Source organism: Lissotriton vulgaris, chromosome 8 (assembly GCF_964263255.1).
Source record: "Lissotriton vulgaris chromosome 8, aLisVul1.2, whole genome shotgun sequence".
NCBI lineage: Eukaryota > Metazoa > Chordata > Amphibia > Caudata > Salamandridae > Lissotriton > Lissotriton vulgaris.
Window position 1 is genome coordinate 467,161,437 of NC_141696.1, and position 17,115 is coordinate 467,178,551.

The following is a 17,115-nucleotide window of genomic DNA, read 5'->3' on the forward strand; positions in this document are numbered from 1 at the left end:
CAGGCCGAAGCCCCTAGCAACTAATCAGGGCCTTGGAAGAGGAACATAGGCTGTTGGTCTTTAGGATATAAATTGTCAGTATTAGCTATTTGAAACTCCCTGTCTGCATCTATTTTATTAAATAGAGGTTGCGCTTCAACTAAAAAAAGCCTTGAGTCTTCCATAGATATCGATGTTATGACGCCACGTCTTATACTTTTTATTGTGTGTTAAATCACTTTCATAACACACTAGCAATAATGCACGGAGATAACCAGGCCGGACTGTGTGTGCTGGAGGCACAGATAAACCTACTCATCGAGACATCCACCTTCTTTTCAACCATTCCAATGTAAGCTTTTACGTGCCAGTTTTTTATCTGCCCATCTTCCCCCATGCGCAGCATTCACTGAAAAAATACAAAATGCTCACTCCTCATGTTTACGTCTGCACAGTAAATTGTGAGCCATCCTCATAGCTGCCAAGGTTCCAGATTGCTATGTGTGACATTTTCACAATTTATGTGTAATTATGAGTGACATTTCAATGATTATGAGTGACACTGTCTTGCGAGCAAAAATCTAGCAATTTAGACGAGGGAATCATATAAATATTAGAACTTAGACCCAATTGAGCAAGGGACTACTTACTGCAAACGCCTGCGGCAGCTGACTCATATTTAAAATGAAATTATGAAAATGTTACACATAGCAATCTAAAACCTTGGCAGCTATGTACATCTAGAAAGCAGGTCACATGGCTCCGCTAAGAATTAACACCAAAAGGAGCAAAGACCTGCGTTTAGGCTGTAGAACCACTGGAGCTAAGCTGTGCAATAAGTCCCACTGGCAAGACAACAGTTTAGTAGAGAACACAGCTCTTTACTGGAACATGCCCCACCAATGTAGAAGGGGTATTGATGGATGCACATGAGGCAATCAGAGGTGTGGTGGACCTGAGCATCACAAGAGCCTGTCCTGATGACCTGGCATAAATATCTCTAGTGTCACACAGGGCGTCTGCGTGATCCTGCGAGTGACAAGTAACACACCAAGCATAAATAAACCAGATGACACTTCTGGCAAAAATTGAAATGTGTTTTATAATGTCCATGGGCAAGAAGTGAAAACATTGAAACGGCACAAAAGCAGCATTGTCTTAAGTCGGGTATTGTGTATGCCCTGTAATGCTGCTTGAAGCCTGGAGAACAGCAAGTGTCAAAAGTCCCCTGAATCCAACACTTCGCCTTCAGATTCAGGCACACACAGGTAAGTGCAAATGTAGTCTGTCTCGAGTGACAGTCAGTACGCACGCTGAAGAGTCTGTGAACTGATGGACTAAGGCTGTTTAGAGAGAGCCCAAATAATAAAAATAAATAAACCAGGCGATGAGCTTCACTAAACTCCATGCCGCTCTCCCACACGCGACCTGGGCCTAGACCATAAAGCTGACTCAGGTCTGATGCCAGAAATTAATAAATCAGATGACTCCGGCCCCAACAGTCTGCACTGTGATACCATGCTGTTGAAGCCTCAGGAGAGCCTGCTACACACATTGCGGTTACAGTCAAGCAAGCTGACTATTTATTTATTAAGTTTTATATATATTTCAAAAATTATTTTTAAAATGTCACAGCAGTATAATTAAGTGAGTGGCCCTGGGGTCCGGTGCGCTGCTTACTACTACTGCGAGTTTAGTTAACACTTACTTGCACAATTGACAAAACTAAGAGAACAGCGAGTACTCGGTATTAAACATAAACTGTAAATGTCATTTTAAAAACACACTCACTTACAGCATACATGCTTTACTGGTTCACCCTTCAGCGGAGCTTCTCTTCCTGCTGCAGAGTACTTGTTAAACTAGTCCTACCAATTTAAATCTTTTACCCAAGTAGTATTAATTCGAGTCAAAATAGCAAAATAATACTGCCCCACAATGTGCAGCATTATGCCACGTAATTTGCGTTTCATGCAGCACAATCTAGTAAACTTTACTTCATAATGTGGCCCTCCATTGCTGCTTATTGGCCTAGAGTTGCTCTCTCTGCCTATAATTTTCCACTGAGCAAAAGCAGTCCGTAGACAACTACATAAAAGCCCAGGTTAAATGCATTTACTCAAAACACGCAAAGCTAAAATAAGATCCAAACGCTCGATCAACCTTAAGCAAAATTAAAGCACTGCCCACTTCTACTCCTGTCGAGCGACGTTATGCCACAGATAAAGTATGTTTTCTTGCAGTGCTGTGCAGCAGAGCACACACAAGCTCCACCGATGCCGGAAAACATTACTGACTGGCTCGTGCCCTAATTAAAGCGCGGCTGCATCATGAACAATAAATACGCCGTAAGGGACTTCATCATGTAGTGTACAGTGTGAGTTTGACAACACAGTGCTACTACACAGTGCTACTAAAGTGGCAGGCAGGTTGCCTGGCCAAGTAACTTACTGTCTTAGTTGTGCACTAGTTCGACAGCATGCACCCGGGGATAGTGACTCCTCCACTGGTGTTTGAGCGAGTTCTGTCCGTAGGTGAGCCGCACCACCGTCGCACTCTGCGGCGCCTGAGGCCTGAGCCTCTCAGGCACCATACTGATGCTGCCGATGAGACAGTATAGCCCAGAGCTGACTTTCGCCGGCTGGTTTGCCGACTGCTGCAGCCAGCCTCAGGTGCGGGGCACAGGCAATCGATTTGCGGCCCCTCTCGGCCGCGGCTGGCGGCCTGACATCAGTAGCTGTACAGAAATACCACCACCAGCGATTCAAATACCCATTACTCATGTTACTGAGTGAGTGTGACCCGCTGCGTCACCTCGCACATGATGTCGTGCTGAACTGAAATGGTGAACAGTGAGTGAACTATAAAGCAAGCAGCTCAGCTCACACGTGCCTCAATCTTCCACACGACACAATACCAGGTTCACATAAAAACAGAATTATTTACGGACTTTGAAGTACCTGATTCAGAGGCCTGCAACTGCACGTCATGCTGCTTGCGTCTTCAACTGACTGGCTAGTGCAGCAGGGCGGGTGAAAGGTTAGGAGACTGATTCACATTGGTTGGAGTCCGACTCAGGACACTTGACTATTCAACGCCAAGGAGGGACGGGGCGGGTTAATATTGCTCATGGTGCCTTGGCGGGGCTTGCGGGGCTTGCTGGGCTTGCTTGTGTGCTTCCCAGAGAGACAGGAGATTGGGAACGCGCGCGGCCGGCTCCGATCGCTTTCCTGAGCGTGCGCGTGACAGTCTCCTGTCTCCTGGGAAGCAGACCCGGCAACTATAGTATCGCGCCTGCGCGATGGCATATGGCTTCGCCATATGCATCGCAGGCGCGAGACCTAAAAACAACGATAACTGGTTTCAAAAAGAAACTTGAAGAATTTAATAAGGAGATAAATGAATACAAAGATAACCTTGCCCAATTAAAGGTCGTAAAATTTCAAAAAGACCTAAAACGATGGTCGTATGACAAAACCTATCCATATGCCACCTCAGATTATACCCCACCTGACTGAACTAACTATAATTCTGACACTTCAGATGACTCCATCTCTAGTGGATCTAGTACTGGCAGTAGAGGTAATAAACAGCGTGGGAGGGGCCGAGGTAGGGGACCTAGGGCTTCTCAGTGGTTCCCTTATCAACAGCAAGGGAATGATGGTTTCCATTTAACCCGTATAATCAACCACATTACCCACTCAATATAGGTTGGAATCCACACTTTGTACCACCTCCACCACATTTCCAACAAAACATGTACCCCCAACCTTTTTTAGAGTTTGGCCGCAGGGGCAGGAGGAGAGGAGTGAATCAAGTTCATTGGGGACCAACCGACTCCGTGGGCGACAACACACGGAGCAAGACACAAGAGCAGAGAGCGGGCCCCAGCAATGCAAAACCTTGATCACTAACCTTTCTAAAGTCGCTTTGAATCCTGATGAAACTGCAGTTTTGGAGAAAGGTCTTGGATTTATACCCACGCCACGCCTTGACCGCTTCAAACTGCATTGCGAACTCAGTGAGTTCTTTAGAAAACTTAGGTTAAAGACCTTTTTTGAACATCAAGATCAAACAGAAAGTCAGACTACAGCTAGTGATACCGGTTTTAAGAAAAAAACTACTTTTTCCTCCACCGTCGCATTTAATACCTGCTGACATTATTGCCTTTGAACAGGCTGTTTTTCAAGAAGTAGAGTCCTTGGCTTAACCTACTCCCTTCAAAAACTTGACGGCTGGTGAATTCCAAGCTATCCAATCGCTCAAGAAGAACAAAGAAATCGTCATTAAAAGTGTGGACAAATGGGGAGGCATCGTCATTCAGGATGCCCCCGCTTATGACCAAGAGTGCAGACGCCTTCTAGACGATACGAAAAACTACTCTGTCCTCCAGCAGGACCCTTCTCCTTTTTTGAAGGATGAAATACTGGAACTAGTTATGACAGCTGAACGGGACGGCTACATTAGTAAATATGAGGCCGACTTTTTAACCACCTCTGAAGGAAAAATCCCATACTTTTATACCCTACCAAAAACCCATAAAAATCGGCTCCCTCCTCCGGGTAGACCGATTGTTTCGGGTATTGGTTCCCTTTTGGAACCTCTTTCAAAGTACTGCGATTTTTTCTTCAAGCCATTGGTGCAGGCAACCAGCACCTACATCAAGGACACCAAAAGCCTTTTAGCCTTGCTGCTGACTGTTCAAATGCCAGAGGAGCCATGCTTTCTTGTCTCTTTAGACATTGAAAGTTTGTACACCTGCATCCCGCAGGATGCAACCATTAAAGTTCTGGCGGATGTCCTAGAACAAGCTACCTGGGACTATATCACTTCACGGTCCTTTGTTATTGAGTGTGCGACATTAGCCCTCAATGCAACTTCTTCCAATATGAGGACACCATTTACCTGCAAAAGACAGGAACTTCGATGGGCAGCACATTTGCCCCCAGTGTGAGAAGTTGGCCTGATATGTAGTGTTTCCAATTCTGGAACCACTGGGTATCAGTCCAAACAAACCCCAAAGATGTCAGGTTGTAAGTCAACCTTGTAGACAAGCTATCCTAGTGGTAGCATGGACTAAGCAGCCTTAAAGGCTTAACTTAAGAGGTCGTGTTAAGCGAGCTGTTTTACCACATACAATCCTGTAATCAAAATGAAAGGACACCACACAAGTATATATTGTAAAAATATATGTATTTATTTCTAAATTACTCCCCAGTACTCTTTATGAGGAAAGGGGCACAAGCGTTAAACCAAAAGCACAGTAAAACATATAAAGTTGCACAGTTATGGATGAGGGCGGGTGGCCACTCAGACCATATATTAAAAAAGTGGTATAAGGAACACTTATCGAACAATGGTTAGGCCTAGGGCCTAGAGATTCGCTGGGAGCAGTCAGGACTAGCAATGATGAAGTCGGGAGTAGCCCACAGGAGACGGGTGCAGCACGGAAAGTGCGGCGCGCACCAATGTAAAGTCAATGGTGCGTAAAAGTTGGATAAAGTGAATTAAATGATACTTCCGCTGAACCTAGGAACACAAAACTTTAGACACAGACCCTAGAGGTGTGTACCAGTGTAAGGACACCGGCGTTGCAAAGTTACCTCACCCACAGGCCGTGGGTGCACAGGGTCGAAGTGGCGTCGGGTTCTGTCACGCAGGTTCTTGGTGCTTGAAGCTGTTGCAGCTGCAGGCGCTGTGAAGCAGAAGTGTCCGGTGCGATCCAAGGGTGGATCGAAGTAGAAAAGTACCTGAAAGCAGAGGGGACAGAGTCTGGGTCACTCAGCAGTGACCAGGGTGGAACCAGGACGGAACCAGGCAATGTCGGGCGCAATCAGGCGGTTGTCGATAGGCTTCTCTCCGCTGTCACGTGGGCTCTGGGGCATCTGCGACGTCCAGGAGCAGGTCACGATCTGTCCCACGTAGGCTCTCGCCGTCAGCACCGTCGGCTTCAAGATTGCAGCAAACAGCACTTGGCAAAAGCAATCCACGCAGAACCGGGAGATTGCTTATCACTCGAACCAGGAGGGTCAGAGTCGGTGCTCCTTTTCACAGGAGCTGGTGCAGATCTGGAGCAACCAGAAAAGCAAGTCGTATTTCAAGTTTCGTCGGTACAGGGGCCACGAGCCAGCTGGCAAGTGACCGGGCCAACGCGTCGAGCGCACACAAGCAGAAGGGCCCCACGCAGCACTCGTCGAGTGTGGAGGGGTGAGCTTTGGTGCAAGTGGAGCTCGGGGCTGGGGTTTCTCAAACCCCGGTGTACAGCCTCGAGGGTCACTCGTGGGCTGCACGGTCAGCGTCTCGTGGCCTTTTCAAGATGGCATGCCCCACGCTTCCGGTCGCCTCCACGGGTCTCAGCTCTGCAGGGACTGTGGATCGGGCAGGTAGAAGGCAGGCAAGCTTGATCTCGTCGATCTGTCGCTCGAGTTCCGGCGGGAACTGCAACAAAGCAAGGGTCGAGGGCTGGATGGTGCCTGTTTGCACAGGGTGGTCACTCCTTGACCACAAGGGAGATTCTTCAGTCTTCTCACGTCGTGTAGAAAGTCGAAGGGTCCAGATTTCGTTTCTTATGTTTCTTCAGGATGATCTGAGGTCCGTTGGGACTGCTCCCCCTCTTATTCGAATCTAGGGGGTTGGACATCCTGCTAGGTCCCCTCCTATGGGTGGGACCCAGGAAGGGGGTGGTTACACCCCTTTCCTTTGATCCTGGCCGCGCTGGGACAGGGGCTGGGAGGCCCCAGAACCGGTTTGGCCGGATCCTGCAAGGGGCAGCCTTGTGCTCCCCAGGCAGTGTCTGGTTTCTTTGAAACCTCCCTACTCCAATCCACTATCTCCTGTCTGGGGTGGTTTGACACCGCCCTGTGACAGGAAACTCTTTGTCCAGGCCTCCTCTGCCGGGTTTCGGTCAGCAGCAGGAGGCCAGACCCGTGTCTGTGGCAGGGGCATCCATTTTGTGGATCTGAGGCTCATTTTAAATCAACCGCGTTTCAGTAAAGTAACATGTCTTCTCCCTCTAGAAGGGTGGAATGCTACCCCCGTCGCCAGAACTGGCGAGGGGGTAGTATTCCAATTCGTATGACACCTTACACGACATGTTTTGATAAAGCCAAACCAAAGTTGCTATATAACCGCGAGGATTATAAGGCGCTTAAGAGTATATGGTATGGCATTATCCCGGATCAGCTTAGGGAGTTGTTCCCGACAGCTGCAGACAGGCTCAGCTCATGCCAGAGCTCCATCTCACATAAAACCACGCACTCTGCCTCCAGGATTGATGAGGCCTTCCATAGGAGTGACTCACAGGCTATATATGTGTCCAGATATAGGTTTAGATATAGGTATACTATATCTAAGCAAGGGGTGATTACACCCACTTGCCCCAGCTGAGTGATCAGCCAGTTGTGTCAATTTAAGAACCAGCCAGGGGTGGCAAAAGCTATGCTTCAGCCCCTGGTAGGCCTTGGTGGCACCTATGCCCTGAGCACCTATAGTGCATGGTACAGGGGCTGACAAGGAGTCCATTTCCAATTGTGGTATGTACCTATAGCACATGTATTATAAATTTAGAGAGAGAACAGCAGGCTGGGGGTCTGATTAGCAGGCCCACAGCCTCAGTAAGTCGAAAACCAGTGAAGCAAAAAGCAAAAATTGGGGTGACCATAGGATAGCAGACCCTACTCTCCTACACCCAGTATCGCAGGTCTGTATGTGTTTAATTTTGAACGGACCCACATCCTGGCCCCCACCAACCCCTACGCTCTCAATGTTATCCTGTGGCAGAGGTACATTGATGATGTTCTTATAATTTGGAAGGGGAATGAGGAAAGTCTTCTGGCCTTTTTTGATTGGGTGAACACGTGCGATCCCCACCTGAAAATCACCCACCAATATCATCCCAGCTCCATCGTCTTCCTGGATGTTACAATTACTAGGGTAGCTGACCATCTCACGACCAAGACCTATTACAAGCCCATGAGCAAAAACAACCGGCTACATTTTTCGAGCTTTCACCTGCGATCTTTGCGGGAGATTTTACCTTTTGGTCAATATCTGCGCATTCGCAGAAACTGTAGTTCCCTGACCGACTTCAACACACAGTCAGAAGATCTTACCAACAAACTTCTAACAAGAGGTTATCCAAAAAGAATTGTAAATAAAAGCCGCAAAAGGGCCAAAAATCAAAATAGGGAGGCCCTCTTGGAAGAATACAGTAAAGATCAGCAAGCAGAGACACCCTTGACCTGTGTGACGACATACAGTAATATTTCCAATGCTGTTAGTCGTTGCATAGGCAAGCACTGGCGTATTCTGACCAGTAATGGGCGCAAATGGAACAAACCCCTTTTCTCGTACAAACATGACAGGAGCCTACAAGATGCACTCGTCCATACCCGTCCAAGAGTAAACAACATAACACGGGAGGACAGTGTACTGACCACATGGGGTTTACCTCCAGTCTGTGGCCATTTCCCATGTGGGGGGTGTAGTGTGTGCCACTTGACCACAGCAACAAAGACGCTCTTCTTAGAGGAAGGCAAAATCTGGCATCTTAAAGGGCACACGAATTGTAATTCTAGTCATGTTATTTATCTCGTCACATGTCCCTGCAATCTCAGATATGTCGGGATGACTACGAGAAAAATAAAACTACGGGTTGGTGAGCACCGCAGTAATGTGAGATGCCGCAGTAATGTGAGATGCCGCAAGAGCACCACGAAATTAACTGCACACTACCTAGAACACGGCCATTGCCTCAAAGATATTAGATGGAGAGTAATAGAACAGCTGGATCAGAGAAATGAAAGCAGCATCTTTGAAAAAGAACAAAGATGGATTTACCGCCTTAATACACACTCACATGGATTGTATGACGCTATTCCGTGGGGTTCAGTGATGCGGCGTTAATCCTTCTCCAACAGTCTCACATCCACCTACATTACTGAAGCCATTTTCTGTTCCCTGCCCTTTACACAACAGATCCCCTTTCTTTCTGTTTAACAATGCAGAACTGACCATAGAACCAATAGTGCTTTTCCCTCAAGCTGGTTATTAGTACTGCTAATTGTTTTATTTACACAGCTAATGAGACTCTCTACCGCTCCTCAATTGTCAAAATAAGTTCCTCAATTGTGTGAAAGGTCAATGACCCAGTTTCTTTGTCACAATTTTTTTTTTAAACATTTAACAACTCACTAACCACTGAATTGGTAATATACACTGCTTTCACTTTGATAACCATGATTGTCCCCTATGTGTAAAAAAGCAACCATTATGGATACCAGGTTATAGAGATCAAATACTGTTCTGGTAATATTTATTCCCGCATTTTTTCGGTTTAACACATGTGCAAATGTATCTCCTAAGCGTGCAAGGCTCTGAGACTTGTCTTGAACTGCGCTACAAAGTTGGATTTTCGAACGCTACGTGCAGGAATGATATTTGAAATATGTTTTCTACAGTCTCATTATTATCGATCTCAATAAAGTTTTCCCTAAAAAGAAAAAAAGATACAGCAACCACGAGATTATCACTGTCCCTTTAAGAAAATGATTCAGAGCCCCGATCACGTGACTATGACTAACGTCGATCAAGTAATTACAAAAACTATCGCCTCGCCTGAAGGCTGCTTTTTCAGGCTGTGGAAGTGGATACAGTAGGTCTAAAGGAGGCCAGTCGCCAGAATATAAGTGAGTAAATTGTTAACATTTCTAAACCTTTGTTTTTCGCTCGCTACTTTGACAGAGCGCCCTCTAACTTGTACAAACTTAACCCGGTTTGGTAATTTGAGTGGGACTCTTTTACATTTTGTAGATGGTCCGGGCGTGAAGAGGTCCGTCCCCCCCCCGCCACAAGCCTAAGGAGTATCGTTTCTGATACTGTAGAGTGAGTTCCATCACTAAAAATCTTCCACTATGAATGTGTATTTTAATTTTCATTTATTTATTTTCCTTTCAACGGGCACTTTTCTTCATTTCCGCATTTTGTAAATCCCTCTGTTATGTTGTGTAATACATGTATATTGCTTTAACACTGTTCATTCCATATTCTATTCAGAGTGTTCCTACTAGTTGTATTCCAATGTGTTCAGTTATGAGAAGTGGGTTGATGAGTATTTGAAAGATGAAGAGTTATCCTTAGTGAAATTCCATCTAGCTGGGTCCTGGCCGAAGAAAGTTGATAGCAAGCATCCCTTGAAGCCTTTTTGGGAGGTTAGATTAGACTTAAGTGTTCAAGATGGCAACATCTGGTTTGGAGAGAGAGTCATACCTCCAAAGACTTTGCGGTCGTCCATCATGGCTTTATGCCATGAGGGGCATTTTGGCATAGTCCGTTCTAAACGCACTATTAAAACCTCATTTTGGTGGCCAGGTATGGATGCAGAAATTGATAAGTTTGTAAGGAACTGTAAATCTTGTCAAACAGCTGACAAATCACTAGTAGTCTGTAAGCCTCCTATGGGCAACATGACTGCCCCTACTTCTCCTTGGGAACATTTAGCTATTGATATCATGGGTCCCATTGGCTGTGAGCAAAAATATATTTTGGTCTTAATGGATTTGTTTTCAAGGTGGCCTTTTGTAAAAATTGTAAGTAAAGCTGATACTGAGACTGTTTTAAAATTTTGGGATAAATCTTTCACTTTGGAAGGTATTCCTTCAGTTTTACTAAGTGACAATGGTGTCCAATTTACCTCTAATAAGGCAAAAGAGTATTTCAATACATTAGGTATCAAGCACAAGACCACGGCTCTATACAACCCAAACAGTAATGGAATGGTTGAGCGCTTTAACCGTGTTATTAAAAGTACTATTCAAATGTCTGGGAAGAATAAGGAGTGGGAAGTTCAGGTTTTGAAGATGGTTTGGTCTTACAGAACCTCAATATGTGAAGCTACAGGTTTTCCTCCTTTTGTACTTATGCGTGGCAGGAATCCACGTACCAAGTTTACTCCAGGATGGTTGTTTAAGTCTAATGTGGTGAATTGTTCTGAAGATGTTGTAAAGGAAAGGAGCCAAGCTTCGCATCTTAAAAGCAAAATGTTGTATGATACAAAGCATAAGGTGAAGGATGTTAATTTGGTTGTTGGTCAATGGGTAAGAGTCAAGAAACCTTGTAAATCTTCCAAGGAGGAAAGTGGTTTTTATGAACCTATGCAAATTGTTGAAGTTTTAAACAATTCTGTTCGTCTATCTGATGGACGAGTTTGGAACCTCAAAAGGATTGCCAAATGTCCTCCTCCTCAAGTTGATTCTTCTTGTCAAGTTTCATCACAGAAGTCATCTGATTTGTTTGATTTAGAGGATTTGTTTTGTGCTAAGTCTCCTGATGCTTTTGAGACGTCTAATACTTCCAGTTGTCCTGTTTCAGATGTTTCTGGCCAGATTTCATCAGATTTGGGTGCTTCTACTTCTTCTAGTTCGGCATGTGATGAAGAGGTAAATGTTTTTAGAAACCCTAGGCGTGAAGAAAAGCCTCCTGTTTGGTTAGCGGATTACATTTCTGAAAATTTTCCATTGTAATGTTTTTCTTTTTTTCACTTCAAATTCCAAATTAATTTTAGTAAAGATGAGGGGTGGTGTCGGGCACAAGTAATAAGTTTAATTTCTATAATGTTCAAAGGGGGATGTGTTATGTTGTGTAATACATGTATATTGCTTTAACACTGTTCATTCCATATTCTATTCAGAGTGTTCCTACTAGTTGTATTCCAATGTGTTCAGTTACTCCTGACTGCTAACCTGTCTGGCTGTGTACCTGCTCTGCTATTACATTAAATCCACTTTCTACCTAATTGATGTGTGGTTCATCAATTCAACACCCTCCCTACTCACTACTAGATAATTGAGTGTGCCTTTGCGGAGGTCGATAATTCCGAGGGTTAAAATACCTTCTTTGCGCTCTACAAAGTTGTAGCAGCAATGTTCTTTATATGTAAAACTCATTAATTCTGGTGGGTTTTAATCTTATAAGTACATGCGAATTAGTGAGACATATACAATATTATGCTGTTTCCTTTTCGTACTATTAGCATTACTTTGTTCGGGTAGGCTTACTTTCATGCACTTTTTCTGATACCAATTGTGGCTCTCATATTGAATGACATATTGGTAATATGTTGTAATAGCTCATCCTGTTTGTCTGTCTTTCTGTTTTTTTTTTTGATTGTCTGCAGAGATTTCAGCCCTCACGCTTTGGAGGGAACGCACGAGGAAGTTCCTGTGCATGGTTCACTTTCAAGTTTGTAACCTCTTTTTTTCTGTTTTTAGTCCCCCAGGTGATGGTGGTACCTTAGAGTGTGGTGACTTTCTATCTGTTGGTCCCGATGAATGCTAAGCCGACCTTTGGCTACTTGTAGCAGAAACATGTTGACCCCTAATTCTTTATAGGACTTTCCTGGTTCAAATTTACACAACCAGGTGTACGTCCGTTTTGCACGAATGCTTTTAATGGAGTTAGAGCTAGAGCTACCTCTGTATTAAATAATTTTTCTTCACTGGGGAGTAGCCAGCACTCCTTTTAAATCACGTTTCACTACTGTTGGATATTATCCTCCTTTTTTTCAACAAGAGCCCAATGACGACAACTGGCAACCGACTTCCTGTTGGTGCCTGAGGGCTCTTTTTCTAACACCGTGCATGCATCTGCCTAGTATTCTTACTTTGGTGGTGGAAATTCTTTCCCTTTATGGCTTGCCCCCCGTTGCCCATTTGTTTCTTAGGTTGCTCTTCTGTTGATTTGTACTGCCAACTCCAACAAACCTGGTTTTACTTTATCAAGTAAATAACGCTGCACACCCCATTAATTTAGACAGGACTGTAACAATTGATAACACAATCTATTTGCACTCTTTATTAAAAGGTTTGTTAAAAGCATGAGTTTTCATGTGGTGGGAAAGCACAAATCAATAAATAGCAACAGAATATTTTATACATCCAACGGTAGATATGGCAATATTTAACCAGCTAAAATAACCGTAGACATTTAGTACCCAACTAGAAAATATTAAAGTGTTAACTAAGAGGTGAACAAGGTAGGTATACTTACAAAGCTAGTCTACTCAAAACGTTGTGTAAGTGCTCACATTCAGGAGGGTATGACACACTGGCCGATGTAAAGCAACAAAGAGCAGTTTGAAGAACCTGCAGCTGAGGCAAAGGAACTTGCCATCGCTCAGCATATTCGTGCACCACCTTAGTTGAGAAAAACAGGAAAAAAACACAGTAAACTGTAGAGTCAAAATCCCTCAGGGAGTTGGTAACAGTTACAATCAGCACAACTACATATATTTCTACTGCTTCTGCTTGATTTATGGCTGAAAATAGAACGTAAAACTAGTAATCATTAACATTACCTGACACTTGAGCATGCTTAATGGATTTTGCTATCTACATATTGGCACTGAAAGGAAAAAGGAATAGACTACATAGTTTGACTGGAAAATGTAAATCTTGCCAATTGTACTTTCAATCACTACAAAGTCATCACTAGGCTGTTTCCACTGCAATGAGCAAACCAGCATGTGCAGGAACTTCAAACTGAGAGAAGGGGAAGTTGGTGATTTTAACAACGGTTAGAAGGCAGTGCCACTCCTTTTGCTTCTCAATCAAAGGTTGTTTCTATTATCTCTTTTGCTAAGTGGTACACAATACACTGGCTTGACGAGTATAACATTCAATATTAACATCCTATGTTATGTTATGTTAAAAGTGTTTAATACCGCGCACATACACCAATTGGTTTCTTGGCGCTCGAGGACCATGGAAGAGGACACAGGGAGTGTAGGCAGCTAGCCGTGAGCAAGACGGAACAAATAAGTTTTCAGAGATTTGCGGAAAGTGGGGTAATCAGAGGTGAGCCGAATTGGGAGGGGAAGGGAGTTCCAAGTGGATGGGGCAAGGAAGGAGAAGCCAGCACCACCATGCTTCTTGCGTCTGAACCTGGGAATGATCAGCAGATTGTGGGCAGAGGATCTGAGATGTCGGGAGGGAGCATAAGGATGTAAGCAGAGAGAAATGAAAGCAGGGGCAGAAACAAAGAGAGATTTAAAAATAGTGCAGCCCAGTTTAAAGATGCAACGTTGCGCAACTGGGAGCCAGTGAAGGGTTTTTAGCAACGGGGTGACATGTTGGTGTTTGGGCTGCTGGAAGAATAATCTGGCTGCCTGGTTTTGCACCAGTTGGAGCCGTTGAAGATGGTATGCTGGGATCCCCACGTATAGACAGTTGGCATAGTCTAAACGTGAGGTAACCAGGGCCAAGATGACAAGAATGAGAGCCTCTGGAGATAGGAACCTTCGGATCTTCCCGATCCTGCGAAGATGGAAGAAGCAGGCCGAGGTAACAGCATTAATATGCGGCCGCATCGAGAGGTCACTGGAGATGGTAACACCTAGGCTCTTCACGGAGTCAACTGGGCAAGGAGGGGGGCCAAGGGCAGGGGGCCAGAAGTTGGGAGTCCAAGGATGTGGGGGCCCACCAATCAGGACCAGCTCTGTCTTGCTAGGATTGAGCTTCAGCTGGCTGAAGTTCATCCACTCATACATGGAGAGCATAGTGGTTTGGAAATTAGAGCAGGAGAGAGGGGAGGAGTCAATAGGAAAGATAAGTTGCAGATCATCTGCATAATTAAAGGTGGTAACAGAGGAGTGGCGGAGAGAGACCAGGAGAGGCTGCATATAAAGATTAAACAAAAGAGGAGATAAAGCAGAACCCTGAGGGACACCACAAGAAAGTAAAATGCAGGGGGCAGAAAAGGAAGATAAGTGTACAGATTGGGTCCGGAGTTGGAGGAAGGACACAATCCAAGACAGGGCCAGGCCCGAGATCCCAGCATTTCTGACACGGTCGACCAAGATGTCATGGTCGACCGTGTCAAAAGCGGCCGAGAGATCGAGTAACACTAGGGCCTGGGCCATGTTCTTATCAGCCCCCTGTCTCAGCGTGTCCATAACCGCTATCACCACTGCCTCCGTGGAATGGGAGGGTCTGAATCCAGCCTGTTGATCATCGAGGAATGAGTTTCCTCGATGAAAGTACCCAGGCAACGGGTGACGTAGGTTTCCAAGACCTTCCCCAGGTATGGGAGAAGGGAAATAGGTCGATAGTTACCCAGGACCGCAGGGTCGGAACCGGGTTTTTTTTTAGAATAGGTCCACAGCGCTTTTAAAAGCATTGGGGACAGAGCCTGTGGAGAGTGAACGATTTAAGAGGTCCAGAGGAGGGCCGGGACAGGCCATAAAGGCGTCTCTTAGGATTTGGGGAGGGCAACACTCCTTGGGGGAGCCTGAGCCCACAGCCAAGAGTAATGAACGGAAGGTGTCTAAAGAGATAGTGGGAAATCCGTTCAGGGAGTGAGGATTCGGAGGAGGGAGGGCGCTGACCTGAGACGTAGTGGTAGGGGGAATATTGTTTTTAATCGTGGAGATCTTGTCAATAGAAAAAGAATTAAGGGAATCGCACAAAGCTTGTGAAGGCTGAGGCTGGGGTGTTACACGGTCGGGTAAAGAAAGTTCAGCTACAATTGAAAAAAATTATTTTGTCTTGGATGCAGAGTTGATAACTTTCTGGGAGAAATGGGCAGATTTGGCCAAAACAATAGATTTTTTGTAAGATTTTAGTAAATCAGTGTAAGCAGACTTCAATAAGGGATCATAGTTAAGCCTCCAGCGGCGCTCAGCCTGACGAAGAAGAAGTTTGCTGGCCTTCAGTTGGTCAGTCAACCAGCGCTGAGCGTCGTGGGGTCGTTTAGATTTAATGATTTTGACGGGAGCGACTACGTCACTGGCTTGAGACAGCCATTGATCCACTGCGGCTGCTTGAGAGTTCAAATCAGGGTGGCTGGGGGGGAGAGTGGAAGCAAGGGACGAGTGAAGGAGAGAAGTATCGGCGTGCTTCCAATTACGTGCCGAGAAGTTGGAGACTGGTGGGTACAAAGATTTTTAGGGTAAAAGAAATGAAGTAATCGGACCAAGTGCAGGGATACACCTGAGGAGAGGTAATATCCAGATTGGTGGTCCATACCTGATCCAAGGTATGGCCCTTGATGCGAGTAGCAACAGAGATATGTTGTGAGAGATTTAAGCCAAATAGCAAACCAGAGAATTCAAGTGAAAGGGAGGATTCAAGGGGGTCTAATGGCCAATAATTAAAATCGCCAATGATCAAGATCCTAGCAGAATTAATGGTCAGTTACGAAATGAAATCACTGAACAAAGATGGGAAGGAGGGCATATTAACAGGGGGGGACGGTACACTAAAACGCAGGTGAAGGAGTGTTTGGGAGAGGTGAATTTCAACGTAAGAATATCAGAGTTCAATATAGGGGTGGTTGTTAAAGAAGTGAATTGTAGGTTGGAGCGAATGATGGCAGCAACTCCACCACCCGGTCTGCCAGAGGTCCTGTTAGAGTGAAGGATATAGTAGCCCGAGGGTATTGCGGCTAGGATGTCAGGATAGGAGTCCGCGTGTAACCAAGTTTCAACGAGGAGATGGAACACCTCAAGCTGGTGTTTAGGGAGAGAGCGGGTGTTGAGATACACTACAGAAATGGAACGCATACAAGGGGAACTTGGCCTGGAAGATATAGGGGTGGCAGAGTTGGAGGGAAGGGTAATAGAAGGAGGAGCCAAGGGGATACTGGATGAAAAGGGGGTGAAAATGCCATGATTCCGAGCGATAGCAATCGTATGAGGAGCAGGAGGGGCACAGGGAAGAATAGAGTGAAGTTCCTGTGAGGAATATGTAATGCGTCGAGCAGCATGCGTGGCCCCGGGTCTCGGTCGGCCGTGGACGGGCGCAGACGGGCTTGACTTATGCGCGACTTCGGCGCGAAGTCGGCGCTCCCGCTGCGCTCGTCCGCTGCGCTTCCTCCAGGTTGCCATTTATACCAATCTACGTTAACCACTAGACCGCTCACCTGCACGGAGGAGAGGCAGGGCGAAAGTGGTGCAAAGCCGGAGGTGGCGCTCGTGCAGGGACCCTCCGCGCAAAAGGCACACTGCCGGGGCGGACCAGGGTCGAGAGCAAGTGAGGTGAGCAGTTTACAGCAGGTCAGAAATGACAAATGCGGGCGCGATGCAGCATAAGAAAAAATGAGGTTTAAAATCCATAACCAGCTCGTAGTCAGCTGGAATGAAGG

General features: G+C 45.6%; 1 protein-coding gene across 2 annotated transcripts in view; it reads right to left on the minus strand.

Annotated features, from left to right (window-relative positions):
• The window catches only part of LOC147697187 (uncharacterized), a 316,314-nt gene that overhangs the window by 208,287 nt on the left and 90,912 nt on the right, over positions 1-17,115 (minus strand). For both annotated transcript variants that reach the window (XM_086934257.1, XM_086934256.1), the window contains exon 2: positions 13,024-13,169. In XM_086934257.1, the coding sequence (XP_086790383.1) occupies positions 13,024-13,169 (146 nt within the window). The remainder of the gene's footprint in view (positions 1-13,023; positions 13,170-17,115) is intronic.